Source organism: Felis catus, chromosome E1 (assembly GCF_018350175.1).
Source record: "Felis catus isolate Fca126 chromosome E1, F.catus_Fca126_mat1.0, whole genome shotgun sequence".
Lineage (NCBI taxonomy): Eukaryota > Metazoa > Chordata > Mammalia > Carnivora > Felidae > Felis > Felis catus.
The window spans coordinates 48,023,787-48,043,952 of NC_058381.1; the positions used below are offsets into that span (position 1 = coordinate 48,023,787).

At 40.6% G+C, this 20,166-nt stretch overlaps 1 protein-coding gene and 1 non-coding gene across 9 annotated transcripts in view; one reads left to right on the top strand and one right to left on the bottom strand.

Annotated features, from left to right (window-relative positions):
* Positions 1 to 20,166, top strand: part of HELZ (helicase with zinc finger) — a 163,101-nt gene that overhangs the window by 24,191 nt on the left and 118,744 nt on the right. For 7 of the 8 annotated variants that reach the window (XM_023244319.2, XM_023244321.2, XM_023244320.2 and 4 more), the window contains 4 exons: positions 2,080 to 2,116; positions 11,132 to 11,256; positions 14,015 to 14,071; positions 19,099 to 19,150. In XM_023244319.2, the coding sequence (XP_023100087.2) occupies positions 2,080 to 2,116; positions 11,132 to 11,256; positions 14,015 to 14,071; positions 19,099 to 19,150 (271 nt within the window). Of the gene's footprint in view, positions 1 to 2,079; positions 2,117 to 11,131; positions 11,257 to 14,014; positions 14,072 to 19,098; positions 19,151 to 20,166 lie in introns of those variants that run through there. The other variant, XM_045044969.1, reaches the window with a different exon arrangement.
* LOC111557949 lies at positions 11,665 to 11,806 on the bottom strand. The gene has a single exon (XR_002738353.1). It is a non-coding gene; the product is annotated as a U4 spliceosomal RNA (small nuclear RNA).

Here is a 20,166-nt window from a genome sequence, read left to right on the forward strand (position 1 = left end):
CTGGTCTAGGTACTTGATAGACATTGGTGGAAAAAAATGATCTTCACGGTATTTTTTCTAGCTGGGGGACAGACCCTAGACAGTACATATTACACATAAGTAGACACTTGAGAGTGTTAGAAGGTAGCAGTCTGCTGAAAAAAAAAGTCATGGCAAGGGAGATTTGGGGATATAGGGTTAGGGTTGGGGTTGCAATTTGAAATTGAGTGGTCAGGGTCGGCTTTGCTGATAAGGTGATACGAAGGAGGCAAGGGAGCGAGCCATGTCAAAATCTGGAGGAAGAATATTACAGGCAGAGGCAACAGTCAGTGCGAAGGTTCTGAGGCAGAAGCCTGCCTGGCATATTTGAGAAATAGCTAGAAGACCAGTGTGCTGGAGAAAAGTATGTGAGGCGGAGTGGGCAATGGGGCTGACTCCTGTGGGGCCCTCCAGGTCCCTATAAGGACCTGGTTTTCTTCTACTTAAGTTGGGGAGCTCTTGTTAGGTTTTGAGCAGAGGAATGGCATGATCTGATTTGGCAGGGATTCTTTGGCTTTTATATTGAGGGTAGACTCTGGAGGGGTAAGTGAGGCAGGGGGACTAGTTGGGAAGCTGTTGGAATAATCCAGGGCAGACATGATAGTGACTCAGGCAAAATGGCGGCCGCAGAGAGAGTGAGGAGTGGTTTGATTCTGGTTCTAAGTTGAAGGTCGGACTAGTATAATTTCCTAATACATTGAATGCAGGGAGTGAGAGAGAGAGAGAGAGAGAGAGAGAGAGCGGTCACAAATTACTCCGATGTTGCTTTGTCTGAGCATTTGGAAAGTGGAGTTTCCTCAACTGAGATGACAAGGCTGTCGGTGGTGCACAGGTTTTGTGGGGCAAGTTGGGAGTTCAGTTTTGGACATCCTGAGTTTGAGATGTCATTTAGATAGCTGGCTGGAGATGTTGAGGAAGCAGTCATGATAGGCAGGGGTGGAGTTTGGGAGAGAGGTCTGGGTCAAAGATACAGACTTAAGAGTTGGGGGCCTGTAGATGACATCTGAAGTCTTGAGCCTGGGTGAGATCACCAAGGGAATGAACGAGTGTACATAGAGAAGAGGAGAGGACCGAGGACTTAGTCTTAATGGCACTACAGTGTGAAGAGGTGCAGGAGAAGAAGAGGAACCAGCAAAGCAGCCTGAAGAGCAACCCTTGACGTAAAGGAAAACTAAGGGAGGGCCGTGAACCCGTAGCCAAGTGAAGAAAGTGGATCCAAGTGAGAGAGTGGTCAGCAGTGTCTGTTGCTGTGAATGTAGTAGTGAGAATTGAGAGGCGACGGAGATGTGACAGTGCATCTGAATGGGAACGAGTCGGTGTAGACCGCGTGTCCGGCTGGATGCAGTGGAGGTCACTGGAGACCAGCACGAGAGCAGCCTCCGTGGAGTGGCGGTGCCCATCTGACTAAAGACGGTTCGAGGGTCACCGGGAAGGAATTGAAGTACATGAGTAGAGACAGTTCTCGGGGAGTTTTGTCCCAAAGAGGCACAAAAAAGTGAGAGTGGTAACTGGTGGGAGAAGTGAGGTCACAAGAAGGATTTTTTTAAGATGGGTGAAGTAGCCCCATGTTTGTTTCAATGGAAAGCAAAAAAGTCAGCGATATAGGAGTAGAGGCGGCTTGCCGGAGCGATGTTCTTGAGCGGGTTATAGAGCAGGTCTGCCCCAGCGGTACGCTAGAAAGGGCCCTGGAGGCTGGCCTGGTAACAGGCGGAAGGCAGAGAGTGCGCTGGGAAGCGGGCAGACATGGGGTGACAGTCCTCGGGAACTCTCTTCTCAGGGCTCTGTTTTCTCAGGGGAGTCGTTAGCTGAGCGTGATCGTGAGGGAGGAGGTTCTGGTGGTTTGGAAGTAGAGAAGGTGAGAAGGAGTGTGAGTAATGGACAGGGAAGGACATTATATTGTTGGTAGAGCACATGAGTTAGTTTTGCTCTGTGAATATTAAATTCCAAACATTAATAATCACACTTTGAAACAAAGTTGAGTTTTTGTTTTTGTTTTTGATAAAATCTGTTTTAAGCTGCCCTTGAACGACTTAATTTTATCTTGTATCTTTTATTTTGCAGAAAAACTATGGGCAAGCTGATGAAGATTGTAGGCATGGTATGTTTAAGAATGGGACTGTTTTCTGCTTTGAAAATTTTGAGTTATTTAAATTGAGCAGTGTTTAAGATTTGATTTTTTTATGTGCTAATTTCAAGAGAGATTAAAACATTTGAAACCCCCCTCACTGTGGTTACTAGTAACTAACGTGGATGACGACTTTCCTGCTCTGATGGATGTACATCTGAACGTTGTTCATCGTCATGAGTGGGAACACTGATAGTGTCCTTTTAAAGTTTGTGTGAGTATTTTTAGTCAATAAGAGCCAAATTTTAAGACCTGTAACACACATTGATTAAGATGTTAAGCTTGGATAAATTGAGAGGCTTGTCTGTCCGTCCTAGAATGTTTTTTTCCCTTCAGTAGATGTCCCTTAGAGAAGAGAGCCTGACTGGCATGCTCGTTAGTGCTTTATTTCTGTTTTCTTTGGGCGAGAAATTAACTAGAAAGATTTTTGCTCTTTGGGTACCCGTAGAATAGGAATGCTTTTCTTCGTGATTCCTGCCAGTTCACTGGGATGAATCTCCGAGTGAGTGGGAGAAGGGGTACAGTGTGTGGTGGGAAGTTTTGCTTCAATCACAGCTGTGATTTGAATAATAGAATGTTTCGTTGATCCAGAATTTGGGGGAGGGGTGCTGAGGTGTTAAACAGAGGTTAATTTTTTTATTACTCCTTTGTATCAAAACTTTTAAAAGTATTAACTGTTCTTGTTGTAAACCTTAAAAACTATCTGACATACTCCTGTGGCATATTGGACATAATTTAACCATTCACTGAAGAATGTGAACGCCCTTTAACAAAATCTTTACTATCTCTGGACATTTAAAATTACCCACAACAACAACAAAAAATAAAATTACCAGGGAGCCAAATAACAGTAAGTCAGATAATATAGAGGAATATGAAGAAGGGAATCATTTCCCCTTTTTATCCCATCTGAAGAAATCATGGTTATTACCTTGTTGTATCTTTGGTATCTTTCTCTATAGTGATAAACACAAATGCCTAAAATATGTAGATAGGGGTTTTCCTTTAAAAATTAAAAAAGATTCATGTGATCAGTACAAAGCAGATTGCTTTCTTACATACCAACGGATCATAGATAGGTGCCTTTCTTCTTTTTAACTTCTGCTTTTATTTATTTATTTATTTATTTTGAGAGAGAGAGAGACATAGAGAGCGGGGAAGGGGCAGAGAGAGAGAAAGAGAGGGAGAGAGGATCCCAAGCAGCCTCCGTACTGTCAGTGCAGAGCCTGATATGTTGCTCGAACTCATGAACCGTGAGATTATGATGTGAGCCAAGATCAAGAGTCGGACACTGGACCGACTGAGCCACCTGGGTACCTGTCATGGATATCTTTCTAAGTTTCTTCAGTTCCAATTACTGCTTAATATTCCATACTATAAATGTTTTCCTATTTCCTCAAAACTTCTCATATCGGTAGGCATTCAGGTGGTTCTTGTGTCCTCATTTGTCATTATAATCCATCCTGTAATAAAAACTTATTCTTCTTTAGTGTTGCTAGTTTCTGTAGGATAGTCTTAAAAGTTGGATGTCTGGGGGCGCCTGGGTGGCGCAGTCGGTTAAGCGTCCGACTTCAGCCGGGTCACGATCTCGCGGTCCGTGAGTTCGAGCCCCGCGTCGGGCTCTGGGCTGATGGCTCAGAGCCTGGAGCCTGTTTCGGATTCTGTGTCTCCCTCTCTCTCTGACCCTCCCCTGTTCATGCTGTGTCTCTTTCTGTCCCAAAAATAAATAAATGTTGAAAAAAAAAATTAAAAAAAAAAAAAAGTTGGATGTCTGGGTAAAGGAGTCTTAAAAGTTGGATGTCTGGGTTAAAATTGTATACTTACAGTTTTAACAGACGCTGTCAGATTAGTTCAGGTGCACACACCCACCAGCAGCACATGCGGATGGCCCTGCCGTGTAATCACACGGACACTGGAACCTGCCAGTCTTGATGTTTTGCCAACCTCACGTGTGAGAAATGGACACTCTTTCTTTAATTTTCGCTCCCTTGAGGATTAGTGAGGTGGAATACAGTCTTCTCATCTTGGAGACCTACAAAATCCCAGAAGGTTAAATGGCTTGTGAGAAGTCACAGGAGAGTAAATGCTATTGGTGAAGGAGCATACGGAAAAGGTTGCATTTTTCTGTTGTTTCATTTAGCAGGTTTTAAAAAAAAAATTTTTTTTTAACGTTTATTTTTGAGACAGAGAGAGACAGAGCATGAACGGGGGAGGGTCAGAGAGAGAGGGAGACACAGAATGGGAAACAGGCTCCAGGCTCCGAGCGGTCAGCACAGAGCCCGACGCGGGGCTCGGACTCACGGACCGCAAGATCATGACCTGAGCTGAAGTCGGACGCTTAACTGACTGAGCCACCCAGGCGCCCCTCATTTAGCAGTTTTTTTTTTTTTTTTTTAATATATGAAATTTATTGACAAATTGGTTTCCATACAACACCCAGTGCTCATCCCAAAAGGTGCCCTCCTCAATACCCATCACCCACCGTCTCCTCCCTCCCACCCCCCATCATTTAGCAGTTTTAAAGTTAGATACTACTTTACAACTACTGAATTACTAAAATAAGTGTTTAACCAGCAATCTTTTGGAGGTGGTGGATATGTTTATATGTTTACTACCTGCATTGTGATGATAGTAACATGCGTGAATACATATATACAAACTCACCAGATTGTATACATTAATTATATGCAGTTTTTGTATACCAATCACACCTCTATGATGTTGGGGGAAAAAACTTTAACCAATGTCTAGGATAAAGTCGTAATGAAATAAATATACTCTTGTGTTGGTGGAGTGTGAAGCAGAATGCAGCTTGGTAATATGCTTATACCCTTCGACCCACTAATCTCATTTCTGGGATGCTGTCCCAAGTAAATAATCCAAAAGAAAGAAGAGATTGTATGTGGAATGGTGTTCATTGCAGTGCTGTGTGTAAAAGTGAAAAATCAGTTAGCTTCCAGTAATGGAGGAGTTCTTTTAATGAAATTCTGTGCATTCCTTGTTAGCATCTATGTGATACGGAAGCACATGGAAAATGCTTGCTGAGATGCCAGAGCAGTGTATATAGTTGTTCACTTGAAACAGACATTCGGGAAGATTAGCCAAGTTTATATGTATGTGTTGCTAGTTGTAGAGTTCTGCTATTAGATGAATTTTTTTTTCTTTTTCAACTTTTGGTAACATTATGTAAAATAAAATACCATGGTCAGGCAGTGAGTTAGTAATAAAAAGCAAGTCAAGAACCTCAGTCTGTTAATTATTATACTACTTTGTAACGCCGGAGAACTGTTCGTATCCTAGCGGCCCCAACCTTACGTTTGCCGTCGTAAGTATTACGTAATACAGTGTATCTTTTTTTTTTTTTTTTTTTAAGTTTATTTATCTATTTTGAGAGAGCACGGGCAGAGGAAGGGCAGAGAGAGAGAGAAGGAGACAGAGGATCCCAAGCGGACAGTGTGGAGCCCCATGCGAGACTCTATGCCATGAACTGGGAGATCCTGACCTGAGCTGAAATAAGAGTCGGACACCTAACTGACTGAGCCATATTGTTTTGACATCTGTTCCCTTACCGTGAGGCTGTCAGTTTGCATTCCTTGCGACTCTCAACGTGCCCTGTTGTAACTACCTCCTCCCCCTTTCCATTTGCTGCTTCTGACCTTCTGATTTCACTTTCTCAGACAGGGTTAGGAAAGCAGGCAGGCAGTCTTGGTTATAGAATTAAAAAACATGAAAAGTTGTTTTGTATTATGAAGAAATTAAAATACATAGGAAAATAGAACAGGTAGTTTAATAAGCATTCATATTCTCAGATTGTAACATTTGACCATACTCACTTTTTTCTGACATATTTAAAAATAATGCTAGGCATCGTGATATTTACCCCTAGCCACGTTAGTATTCATCTCTAAAAAATAAGGCCATAAATGCATAACCACAATGTTATTATTATTAACAAATAAAACGGGCAGTAATTCCCTGTGGTTTTGTGAGGCTGAGCCTCGCTTTGGGCTCTGTGCTGGCAGTGCAGAGCCTGTTTGGGATTTTCTCTCTCCCTCTCTCTCTCTGCCCTTCCCCTCATGTTGTCTTTGTCTCTCTCAAAATAAATAAATTTTTAAAAATTGACAGTAATTCCCTAACATTACCTAAAACCCACTCTCTAATCAAATTTACTTGGTTGTCCCCAAAATATTTTTTATGGCTGATTTATCTCCAAGCCAAGAACTAAATTAGAATCATAATTTTTTTTTAAAGTTTACTTATTTTGAGGGAGAGTGTGAGCACATCCAACCTGGGGAGGGAAGGATGGAGTGGGAGAGAGAATCCCAAGCAGGCTTTGTGCTGTCAGCACAGAGCCTGATGTAAGGCTTGATCTCACGAACCGTGAAATCGTGACCTGATCCGAAATCAAGAGTGGGGTGCTTAACTGACTGAGTCACCCAGGCGCCCTGCCTTTTCTTTTTGTTGATGATTTCCTTTGCGGTGCAAAAGCTTTTTATTTTGGTGTAGTCCCAATAGTTTACTTTTGCTTTTGTTTCCCTTGCCTGAAGAGACAGACCTAGAAAAATGTTGCTGAGGCCGATGTCAAAGAGATTACTGCCTATGTTTTCTTCCAACAGTTTTATGGTTTCACTTCTTTTAGGTATTTAATCCATTTTGAGTTTGTTTTTGTGTATGGTATAAGACAGTGGTCCAGTTTCATTCTTTTGCATGTAGCTGTCCAATTTTCCCAACACCATTTACTGAAGAAGACTCTGTTTTCCCCATTGTATATTCTTGCCTCCTTTGGTATACACTGAACATTTTGGAAAAATACCTTGATTAGGCCTAGCATTTCAATAAGAGATTTAATTAGTTAATGTTTATTTTTGAAAGAGAGAGTGTGAGCAGGGAGGGGCAGAGAGGGAGACAGAGGATCCAAAGTGAGCTCTGTGCTGATAGTCGCGAGGTCACTGCGGGGCTTGAACTCACGAACCCTGAGATCATGACCTGAGCCAAAGTCGGACGGACAGTCAACTGACAACTGACCCAGCCACCCAAAGATTTTAAAAATAACTAAGGACTTGATGAAACACCCTGATATGGTGATGTGACTGAAAACATACAGAATCATACCACTTACTGTACTTAAGGCTTATTTTAAATCACCTTTCTCACTGTATGTAATTTAAAGAAGGGGCATTACATTTTAATTGTTGATTGTCTCCTTTTGATAGCCAGAGGCTATTTTGCGGAAACAGGTGAATGACTGTTCCTTTAATATTAGTTTCTGGTCTAAAATATTTCAAGTAATACATATTACAGAAACTAAAGATAGAGAAGGGGGTAGAGACCCGAGTATAGCAGCAGAGGTAAGACTTTCAGGTCTCCTCCTTGGTAACTCAGTAGACAGGAAGGAGTGGTCCAGTTTGGGAACAGTTGTGTGCTTACAGTAAAATCTTACAGATAGTTGGCGGGAAGAGAATTTTTCTGCAAGGCGTTGTAACATATTTACAATTGCTCAAGATTAGATTACACTTTTTTTTTTTTAATCTTTTCTTAGTTTATTTATTTACTTTGAGAGAGGGCGAGCACAAGCAGGGGAGGGGCAGAGAGAAGGAGAGACAGAATCTCAAGCACTGTCAGCACAGAGCCTAATGCGGGGCTCGAACCCAGGGACCACAAGATCATGACCTGAGCTGAGATCAAGAGTCGGACACTCAACTGACTGAACCACCCAGGCGTCCCGATTACACTTTTTAAAAATGAATTTTACTTAAGAAATTTTTATGTATTTTTGAGAGAGAAAGCGCAAGCGGGGGAGAGGCAGAAAGAGAGGGGGACAGAGGATCCGAAGCGGGTGACAGCAATGAGCCTGATGTGGGGCTCAAATTCACGAACTGTGAGATCATGACCTGAGCTGAATGTGGACACGCAACTGACTGAGCCACCCAGGTGCCCCTAGATTACATTCTTAATGTTCTCTTTTTTGGCAAGTTCAATTGTTATAGCTAAGGCAAGTTTAATAATAATACATGAGGCTGTATTTTGTTTTCTTTCAAGCCTTTTCAAGATATTACAGATAATAAGGGACCAGGTTGGTATATTGCAGTTTAATCTCGTTATATGATACAAAAGCAGGAGAGTTTTTTATGTAGAATTGTTGACTGTTTTTTTGCGACAGTTCTTTATGTGGGATCCTGCAAGACAAACTGCATTGCATTTTAGGGCAACAGTTAGAAAAAAGTACATCAGTACTGATTCTTGTCTAAAAAAGGGAGAGAAAGAAAAAAAGGAAACGTAATTTTGATAAATATTGAGGCCTTCAAACATGAGTGCAATGCAAGAGCTTTTGCACAGTAAAATTCAGCAAATACCTTGTATGAAACTAAATATCTATAAAAGGCTTTGTAAAATATCATGTGATTTAATATTCTCTAAACATGACATAATCACCTGAGGTTGAAATACTCTTACAGATTTTTCGTTTTCCTGAAACATTCTTCAGCTTTTGACAACTAGTTTCTTAGGACCCAATTACTGGAAAGGAACTAGGATATTTCCTTAGCAGCACTCAGTACTGCTTTATAATTTTTACAAGGGGAGGGTAACATCTAGGGGACTCTTACGAGGAGACTGCTAGTCTCCTACTTGACATAATTAACACAGTTCATCTTTACTGTAGCCTTATTAGGTAGCTCCCGTCACCTCCATTTTACAGGGGAGGAAGCAGGCTTGGCGAAGGTAAATAGTTCAGCCCTTAGCAGGACTGACTTTTCTCCAGAGCATTATATTTGCAGTGTATTATTTGATCCTTACAACAAACTTACCCGTTTCTGTTTTACAGGTGATCGCACTGAGGGCCAGAGAGCTAAAGTGCCTTTGCCAACGGTCCTATTCGTTTTCAAATATAATTTATTGTCCAATTGTCATACAGCACCCGGGGCTCAGCCCAACAAGTGCCCTCCTCAGTGCCCATTCCTCCCTTCCCCCGCCCCCCGCCACTGTCCACCCTCAGTTTGTTTTCTGTATTTAAGGGTGTCTTGTGGTTTGCCTCCCTCACTCCCAATGGTCCTAATTGAATAGTTTTAGGAATAGTAAGAGCTGAGGGAGACATAGACTTACTGGGGAATCTTACAAGATGTTCAAGATATTCTTCACGATACTCTGTTGGAGTTAACCACTTAGAGGAATTACCCAGGGACAGTTGAGTAGATCTGTAATGTGGAGGGAGCAAGACAACAGGTTGGCCCGCACTAAAAGTAATTGAATGAAAGCCTAACTACAGAGAGACTGCAACTTTCAATTTAGTAATCTGCTTTAATCAAAGTATAGGCATAAGGATGTTTATTGCAGTGTTAGTTTCAATAGTTAAAAATTGGAATTGTTCTGGAGCCAGGGAGTAGTGAAATAAATTGATAAATCTACTTGATGGAACACTGGATGGACAATAATATGATAAACACAAACCCTCAGAACATGGAAGATCTTGAATATGTGAAGGGGAGATAAAGCGGAATACAGACTGTTATGTTTATATCAGTTATAATCATGTAAAAAATTATGTAAATATTGATAAAAATTGGAAGAGAACGTAAGTAAGTGAACACAGTCTGTTTAGTTGAGTGATGGACCTATGGGGAATTTTTATGTAGAGTTTTATTAGTGTTGTTATAATGTTATTTGTTGTAATGGAAAAACTGAACAATGTAACGAAAAGATATGTTCAGTACAACCAAAATAAATACATTATGAGCAGACCTGATAGACTTTAAATATGTAGTATATTATACTGATACTTAAACATTTCCTTGGAGATAATTAGAAAAAAATGCAGTTTCCAAAATATTTTATTCCAGCAAATTATTTTCTTGCAAAGGAAACTAAAGTGTGTACAAACTAAAAATAGAGTCTTGGACTTAGCAGTGAAGAGAAAGATACAGATTGTTTTACTAGTTGAGCCATTACAGTTGCTGTGAGAAATCATCTCAAATGACGTGGCATAAAAATGAGTATATTCTGTATTGTTCTAAATATGTGCTCTTGTGATTGTATTAAATCTGTAAGCACTTGCAAGCAATTTGATTAGCATTTGCTATGGCCATGTGACATTTGGGTTCTTAGTTAATCTTGCTGGTTTTGATGAAAGCGAATTCTTACCTGCTTAGGAGTACCACCTGTGGAGTTTTGTAGTTTCTGTTCTTATGCATTTTAAGTGTCACTGTGGAAAATGTGGAAATTTTATTCAGAGAATGTTTCTGCCATTTAATATCCCTCATTTACCCAGCTGTCATAGGTTGAACGGGTATTTTTCACTCGAGAGAGAGCTTTGAGGTTAATTTTGCCTGTGATTCTTGGTGTGATCCTACTGGTTGTAGGCTGGAGTGAGTTAGATATGTGGACTGTCTTATGTTCTTTCATTAATTTATTTTTTTTTAAGAAAATTATTTATTTATTTTTAGAGAGATAGGGCACACGAGCAGAGGAGGGGCAGAGAGAGAGAGGGAGAGAGAATCCCAAGCAGGCTCCATGCTGTCAGCTCTGATCCTGACATGGGCCTTGATCCCATGAACTGTGAGATCATGACTTGAGCCAAAATCAAGAGTTGGATGCCTAACCGACTGAGCCACCCAAGTCCCTCTGTTCTTGTCTTTATGCATGTCTTGGACAGAACAGAAACATCACTGCTTTCCTCTAGTACTTGAATTTTTTTTTTTTTTTAAGTTTTTATTTATTTTGAAAGAGAGCAGGCAAGGGGCAGAGAGAAAAGGAGAGAGAGAATCCCAAGCAGACCCTGAGCTCTCAGCACGAAGCCCAACGTGGGGCTCAAACCCATGACCTGAGCTGAAATCAAGAGTTGGACGCTTAACCGACTGAGCCACCCAGGCGCCCCTTGAAGTTGTTCTTTTAGCATATAAGTAGTCATCCTTGTGATAGGGTGCTAACATTATAATCAGGAAAATGTATGTATCGAATGTTACGTGGTTAACGCTGGCTATTTCTTCCTGACAGTGCTGGGGGAAGGCCTGGCCACGGGAGATGGTGCCTTCCAGGCAGTGCTTTGCTGCATGCAGCTGAAAGGAAAGCTCCAGCCTGTATCCAACATTCTTGCCAAGTCGCTGACAGGAGAGTCCCTGGTACGTTGATGAGCTCCGATCCTGAATGTCCGAAACGGATCCATTCATTTAACTCCTAAGGCGTGTGGTGGGAAGAAGCAGTTCAGTCTGTGCTTTCCTCTTACTTCCTCCTATTGGAAGTCAAAGTTTGTTTGTCAAACCGATGCTTAATCATTGTATTCTTGTAGTAATTTGTGATACTATATATAAGAATTGCAGGTACTTTTTAAAACTGAAACTATAAGATAATGATTTTCTTTAAAGATTTATTTTTTTTTTAAGATAGTTTTTGTTTTTTAATGTTTATTTTTGAGAGAGAGAGAGCGTGAGCAGGGGAAGGCAGAGAGAAGGGGAGACATAGAATCCTAAGTAGGCTCCAGGCTCTGAGCACAGAGCACAGAGCCCAATGTAGGGCTTGAACTCATGAACCATGAGGTCATGACTTGAGCTGAAATCAGATGCTTAACCAACTGAGCCACCCAAGCGCCCCAGATTTTTTTTATTTTTCAATTAGCAATAATCGCGCCTCGGATAAACCTCATTGGCTACGATACTGCCACTGCGCAAAGCTAGATTTTTTTTTATTTTTAAGCAATTTCTGTATCCAGCGTTGGGCTCCAACTCATAACCCCAAGATCAAAAGTCACCTGCTGCACTGAGCAAGCCAGCTAGGCACCCCCAGATGATTTTCTTTAAAGATATAATTTAATAAAACCTGGGAATATTTGGGGGATGATTCGATTCATTTCATTTCATTTCATTTCATTTCATTTCATTTCATTTCATTTCATTTCATTTCATTTCATTTCATTCCATTTCATTCCATTCCATTCCATTCCATTCCATTCCATTCCATTCCATTCCATTTCATTTCATTTTTTAAGTAAGCCCTAGGCTCAATGTGGGGCTTGAACTGTGAGATCAAGAGTCATGTGCTGTATGAATTGAGTCAGCCAGGCTCACCCCTTATTTTGGGGTTTTAAAATGCTTCTGTCAACTTGTGATTATACAGGGTTCTTAAATCCAATCATTTGTTTTATAAAATGTTTAAACTTATCTAAAGTAATAATTCTATTTCTGAAGATGTTCATGTGTGTAAGTTAATATTCCACTCTGACCATTCTGATGGAATGATCTAATTCTATTCAGACTTTGGGATAAATTTTATTTTTAAGTTTGTTTATTTTGAAAGAAAGAGCTCACACATGAGCAGGGGAGGGGCAGAGAGAGAGGGAGACACATATAATCCCAAGCAGGCTCCGTGCTATCAGCTCAAAGCCTGACACGGGGCTTGATCTCACAGATGGTGAGATCATGACCTGAGCCAAAATCAAGAGGCTGACGCTTAACAAACGGAGCCACCCAGCCACTCAGGATAAATTTTTTATGTAGCATTTTCTAGAGTTTTTGTTTGGTTTTGGTTGAGATAATTGAAAGACAGCATTTTGGAACTTTAGAGCTCCCAATGTATAGAAATTGGAAGAAATATTTTAAAACTTTTTTTCATCAGTTGGTTACTGTTATAAAATTTGTGGATATTTCTGAGAAATCAGTGCAAAACAGTGAAAGCCAGCGTGAATTCTCTGTACCTCATTTAGTCATCTAAATCGATATATATTGTGAAAACCTAGAGCAAAGTTGTGTTTTCACTGCAAATAAATATATTTGGCTGGGATAAAAAAAGAAATTAGGAAAGTACTTGGTATACTGCTGAGTATAATGTAATGACCCATCTCAGGAGGTAATAGAGTTTTTTTCTGAGGGATTACTGTGCAGTGAATTGTTTAATTGGTTTAACATTGGTTTTTGATTTCACCAAATTTACAAGTGGATATAAAGCTAAACTGTATTACTAATCCAGCAAAATTGTGTAGGTATTTAGTTCTAAATAGATGATAAAGAATATATCTCTTATTATTAAGGTAATTCTATCCTTTTAAAAACATTTCTTATTTAGTTTTTATTTATTTACTTTTTAATTTACATCCAAGTTTGTTAGCATGTAGTGCAACAGTGATTTCAGGAGTAGTTTCCTTAATGCCCCTGACCCATTTAGCCCATCCCCCCTCCCACAACCCCTCCGGCAACCCTCTGCTTGTTTTCTGTATTTAAGAGTCTCTTATGTTTTGTCCCCCTTCTTGTTTTTATATTCTTTTTGCTTCCCTTCCCTTATGTTCATCTAAGGTAATTCTATCCTTAAGGAAGTTTTCTGTATAAGTTTAGCATATTACACAGTTTAACCTGTGGGTAGAAGTATTTGCTTTTGTATCTAAGTGAAATTTGAACTTCAGAAGAGTGAATATTTTGCCTGTTTTTCTTCAACTGCTTTATTAATGAACTATTTTTAAAGTGCTGTGATCATTTTGTGTGAATCTGAGTCACGGGTAACTGATCGAGTTCACCATTTTTTAAATACAAGTCCATTAGTTTTAGGGGGTAAAAAGCTCAAAAAAAGTTTAGGTTTATTTTTCTCTTTGCTCATGGAATCTTGCTTTCTGGTGATGCCCGTTGTGAATACTTTATTGAATTGATTTTAAACTCATACAAGGTGAATACAGTGTTTTATTAGCCACACTGTATATTTTGTCCTGTTAACTTTTTTTAACCTTCCTTGTAGCTGGTTAGCTTTATTATAACTAATGGTAGTGGGTTGGCAGATGAGGATAGTATTGTCTTTTTACAGATAAACCTTAGAAACAGTGGAGGAATTGACTTATGCCCTCAGAGCAAATAACTAATATACTAACTAGGATTTGCCTTTTTCATTCACCTTTTTCAGAATGGGATGGTAACAAAAGATTTGACAAGACTGAAAACACTTCTCACAGAAACAGAGGTAAGACTATTTCAGTGGATTTCTTTGAAAAGAGATTAACTCAATCTGGCTAGTAAGTGTTCTGTATTAATATTGGACAATCTTTGGGCATCGGCCAAGAACAAGGCTACAGGTGGGGTAGTGGATCCCCTTGGCCTTCTTCTGGAGCCCAGCTTGGTCACATCCCAGGAACCCTGCTGCTTCTCATGTTTCCTCTGAACCTCGGGTCTTCCATTCCTAATTCTTGTTAGTAGTCTGTGGCCAGCAAATGGAAGGATGGTTGGGAAATTTTAGCGCTTAAATATGTCTGGCTGTTAAGAAAACACTGTCATTAAAAATGTCAAGCCTTTTTTTTCTTTTTTTTTTTTTTATAAGTTTCCTTTTTTTTTTTTTTTTAAGTTCATTTATTTTGAGGGAGAGAGAGGGAGTAGGGGAGGGGCAGAGAGAGAGAGAATCCCAAGCAGGCTCCATGCTGCCAGTGCAGAGATTGATGCAGGGGTCGAACTTGTGAACCTCAAGATCATGACCTGAGGCGAAGCCAAGCATTGGACACTTTACCAACTGAGGTACCCAGGCGCCCCTCAAGCACCCCCCCCCCTTTTTTTTTTTAACCAACTTAAGAAGTGTGTGATTTAAGGACTGTTTTTAGGGAATGGAGGTTAGGAGATGGAAATAATGTGTATCAGGGTAAATGGTGAACAAAAATGTGCTCTGATGAAGCACTTGAAGGGCATGTAGAAGGCCAGGGGACAGCAGGGGTATGTATTATGCCCATAGCTTTGTAAGTCTCAAATTTCTCTTCCTCATATAGACACATAAAGTGTTTTTATTTAGATGTCTCATTTTATTTATCATTATTTTTTTTAATATATATATTTTTTAACGTTTATTTATTTTTGAGACAGCGAGAGACAAAGCATGAACGGGGGAGGGTCAGAGAGAGGGAGACACAGAATCCGGAACAGGCTCCAGGCTCTGAGCCATCAGCACAGAGCCCGACGCGGGGCTCGAACTCATGGACCGTGAGATCGTGACCTGAGCCGAAGTCAGCTGCTTAACCCGTTGAGCCACCCATGCGCCCCATATTTATCATTATTTTAAAAATGTTTATTTAAAAACAAACGGGATGGTCAGAGAGAGAGGGAGACAGAAGATTCCAATCAGGCTGTGTGCTGACAGAGGTGAGCTCAATGCTAGGCTCGAACTCACGAACCGTGAGATCATGACCTGAAATCGGATGCTCAATTGACTGAGCCACCCTGGCTCCCCTTAGATGTCCCATTTTAAAACCAGCCATTTTTGTCAGCTTTTATCTTAAATGGAAGCCATGTAAAGTGATTGATTGGCTTATTTATTTAAAAAAATTGGCATGTACTATGTGTGAGGTCCTGTGCTTGGTGCTAGGAATACAGACACCTGTGGTCTGGGAGGTTAAAGTCTAGGGTAGGAGACAGAGATCAAATAAATTAATTAAACAGCTATAGGTATAATTCACATTGAGGAAAGTGGTATGAGGGAAAGAAATAAGCCTTCTGTGATGGAAAAATAACTGGATTGGGTGGTCCGAGGCTGAGACAGCTGAGCAAGGAATTGAGGATTAAGAAGGTGCCAGTGTCATGGAGATTGAGACCGAGGGCGCTCCAGACAGTCGGAAGATGAGCAGAAGCGCAGGTGTAAACCTTGACCTCCTGTAGATTACTTTCCTGTTCCAAATCTAGTAACATGTCACACATACCAACAAATAAGCAGGGAAGACCGTCATGATTCGCATAAGCTGAATAAGGATACTGTTTGTTTTGCTACAGTTAGATAGGCTTTAAAGAAAATGTTATTTTCTTTGTCTTATTGTGAATTAACTGAGAATCAGTAACCTCTAATTAACTGAAAAGCCATTTCCTTTCTTGTGTATATGTAGCCTTGTGAATTCCTAAGGCTTAAAGGAAGACAGTTAAAATGTTTTAGACTTTTAACATGAGAATGTAAAATAAGATGACTTTAATCATTTTCTTAAGTTTTGGCTTTCTTGTTTTTTATTGCCTTAATTGAATTACTAGCTTTATACCTGATAATCATGCACAGAGATATATATGTTATGTATTTATATATATATGAATTTTTATTTTTAATATTTATAATCCTGTCACATGTAAGGCCACAAACATCACTTTGGGTCTTGTTTTGCGACTGTACTTTTGAAAGAAGTGACCTAAATGTTGTTTCTAATCAACTTTCCTAGGTAACCAAAGTAGTATTCTTTTTGACTAATGAACTGATACTATTAAAAAAAAATCCATCCAAGAAAAGCTAACAAACAAAGGACCCTTATTTATGATTGTGCATGACATACTTAAAAATAGAAACAATTTGTTATTTAAAGATTGGGCTTAGCTGGTATTGAACTTGAAGTGCTAGTGGATGAGGATAAAGGCATGGAGCTCAAGGCTGACTAATGGGAACAAAAAGAGTATGTTTCTAGTAAGATTTAAAATGTCAAAAATCAATAGATTTGATTGTAAATTTATAGAAGTTGTAGCAATATGAAATTTGTCTGCTTTCCCTGAAGGTGTCAGTACAAACTGCGTGCAGATCATAAGCTAATTGACATTGGCCTTCTGCTTTGGGTCTGAGCAAATAAAAAGGTGTTCAAAAAAAAACCAAACAACCCGGGGCACCTGAGTGGCTCAGGCTGTTGGGCATCCAACTCGTGATTTTGGCTCAGGGGGTTGTGAGATTGAGCCCCGCTTTGGGCTCTGTGCAGAGAGTGGAGCCTGTGTGGGATTCTCTCTCACTCTCTCCCTCTTTCTCTCTCTCTCTCTCTCTCTCTCTCTCTCTCTCTCTCTCTCTCGCTCTCTCCCCATTTGCCCCTCTCCCTTGCTCTCATGCTCTTTCTGCCTAAAATAATAAAAGGAAAAACAAGTAAAAAAACCCAACCCAAACACAACACGTTGGAACCTGAGAGCTTTGGTGGCCAGATACGCAGCCCAGGCCGAGCTTCTGTGCCAGCAGATGTGTCTTTCGCTAGACCCTGCCAGCCTGAGAGCTGGGGTGTCAGCACAGATGCGCCCGCTCATTTGCACATCATGGCAGGTGCTGACTCGTGAAACACACCATGTATTTTTCCCTTCTAACATTTAGAAATGCTTTCAGCTTTATTATAGGACTAAAACATTTTATTCCCGTTTTTTTCCTTGCATATCTGGTAAATTTTATTTTAATAAATATTTTAGAGGAGGTATTTTAAATTTATGATTGAAGTGAATTTTTAGGTTTTATATTTGTAAATTTGATGTAGATGAAATCATATTAAAAGCTAGTGTGGGATTATGGCACTTAGATCTGGCTTGTAGAATGTACAGAGATCTTTTAATGTATCTTCTTTGTGAGCATAGAATCTTTACAATGTGAACAATTACTTCCAATTTAGCTTATATATTCTGATATTCAGACCTCATTTTGCAAAAAGAATGGGTTGTCTTTAAAAACTTTTTAGTAAGTTGTTTGAGAATCAAGTTTCTACCTTCCTGTAGAAACAGTATCATAGTGACTTAGTTCCAGTCCAACCTAGAAGGTCCAATTTAATTAACGACATATAGGCTATAGTGATACCGTTTTTATATCTAATTAGCATTTAGACGACATGCTTTGTATGGTACAAAACATTCCAAATTTCATCTTGGGATACCACGTCCTCTGATTCAGCTCAACATTTACTGAGCACCTGTGCTGTTCAAGGTTTTCTGGGTTTTGGAAAGCTGAGATAGCTATGGAAAGCAATCTGTCGGGGCCAGTCCGAGATGCACGTAGCTGATGTAGCTGCAGGGCGGGCTGCCTGTGGTCAGGAAGTGCTGGAGCGGAAGTGCAAGCAGGAAAACGAGATGAGCGGTCTGCGGGGAGACCAGGAAGGCAGGAGTATGGGGGCTGAGATTAAAGGATGGGGGTGTTGGGTAAAGACCCAGAGGTGACTTGGTACAGGGTAAGATTGGTGGTCATTTGGTTCAGGGGCAGATGAGGACCTCAACCAGGACAGTGGCAGTGGGAGTAGAGTAGGAGACACATAGGAGAGTCGTTCTAGACCTAGTTGGTCAAGATTTGGAGACTACTCAGTGGGACAGAAGGCAGTTCAAGACGGCTTTTGGAATTTGAGCCTTGCTCTCTTTGTGGATGTGGATCCATTAACTTGAGGAGCAACTGAAGGAGGATGAGATTTGGGATAAAGATGATGCATTTGGTTTGGATATATTTGTTTAAAGTGCTTGGATGATCATCTGTGCATCCCCCCATCTCCTCCATCCCGTGCTTACTGGGCACCCGTTATGTTCCCAGTCCTCTGTGAGGTGTGGGAATGCAGAAAGGCACTTGTAGGCTGTTGGCAGTGGGTCTGTATGTGGCTGACAGAATGATCCAGCACATAAAATGCTGTCGAATAGTTAAGAAAAATAAGAAAACGTGCTATGGCTGGCACTTACCTTGAAATGGGGGTGTAGAATTTAGAGGCAAATTAGAGCCAGAGGAGCAGGCTGGGGAGTTACGTGCCCCAAGGGAGTCAGGAAATCCAGGAAATCAGCGTGATGGGTCCTCAGCTCCATCATGGGAGGAAGGCTCCTCCTGGAGTGAGGGGGACTTGGCAGGATGTGCCCCAGGCCCCAGAGTGGTGGCACTGTACCCCATGCAGGAGAAAGGGCCCCTCGCCAGCTGGTCTTTCTCTGGGTGTTAGCAAGAGGAGAGTGAAATGAATAAGTGGGATGGGGGTGCTCCTCCTTTGGGTTCAGAACTGGGGACGTACACTTTTTTGTTTTGCTACCAGGTAATTTTTGTATAGGGAATCTCTTACCAGTTTCCTTGATGAGGGCCACATAAGTACTTCTTTTCCATATTTAAACGTAGTTTAATGTAGAGCAGAGATGGAAGCACAAGATATTGTTTATTAACATTAACATTTCTAAGTATTCAAACTCAGCCTTTTTGAGAAATGTTGAAAATGTCCAAGTTTAATACAACTCAGTTGGGTATTTCTTATTATAAGAACATTTTCATTTGAAAAATTTCAGACAGCAACTAGTAACGTCCTGTCTGGATATCACGTGGAAGGCTTGGAAGGGGGTAAGTACCAAATTCTGTGTTACTTCTGCTAGCTGTAATTCCAGGCATTACTTTTTTATTGATTACTGGGAGGACATTTACGGAGTTATGGTACATGTAAGTGGAGGTGTCAGGAGAGGATATAAAAATGTAATTCTAAGAAGTAGGTGCGGATGAAGCAGTTGTTTTACGGGCCCCTTTCTGTAGCGGCGTGGAGTAATGGAGGCAGGAGGTATCCTTTTCTTGCCTCCACGTAGCTCCAAACGCAAGCCTCATCGTTAGCAATGTCGAGTTGCTACATTCTGCGCTAGAGGGAAGCCTTCTTTCTCTGTCCCAGGCCAGTCCAGTTCTTACTTTTTGGAAGTCCCGATCGGTAAGCTGAGTTGTTCCAGCCACGGTTAAAATCCATGACCTGCTCTTCTCTTGCCCCACAAAAGGGGAAGGGGACCAACATTCATCGAGTGCTTGCTGGGTACTACGTACTCGGTGGCTTTCACAAAAACACGTATTGGCTTCTCCCATCATTTTGAGAGGTGATGAGACTGGTGTTTATTAAAATTCAGTGATTTTCCCAGTCACACAGCTGGAAAGGGATGAAACGCAGCTTTAAACTCAGCCTGGCTGAATGTCTTTGTTGTTGCTGTTGTCGGAGTGTGGGCACAGTGATTTGTGAGGGAGTAGAAAATGGCTGTAAGGTCCTTCAAATTTTGCTGCTGCTCAACCTCTACTGCTCTAGCCTTTTCTCTCTTAAGCCTTATTTCCTTGGTTTATTTGGAATCTTTTACCCAAACGAATCAAACCTCATTGTCTTCAGAAGTAAACAAATGTTATTTTTTAGCTCCTACCTCAGAATTCGACTTTTTGAACTTGATTTCGCTTGTAAAAAAGGCTTACTTTATATGATTACATGTGTCAGACAAACCCTAAGGAGCATGGGTGCTAATGGGTAACTTTTTACCCAGTATGCAGTATTGAATTTGCTCTAAAAATTTCCTTCCAGGATGCAGTTATTTTCTCATTCCTGAAATAATTCCTGA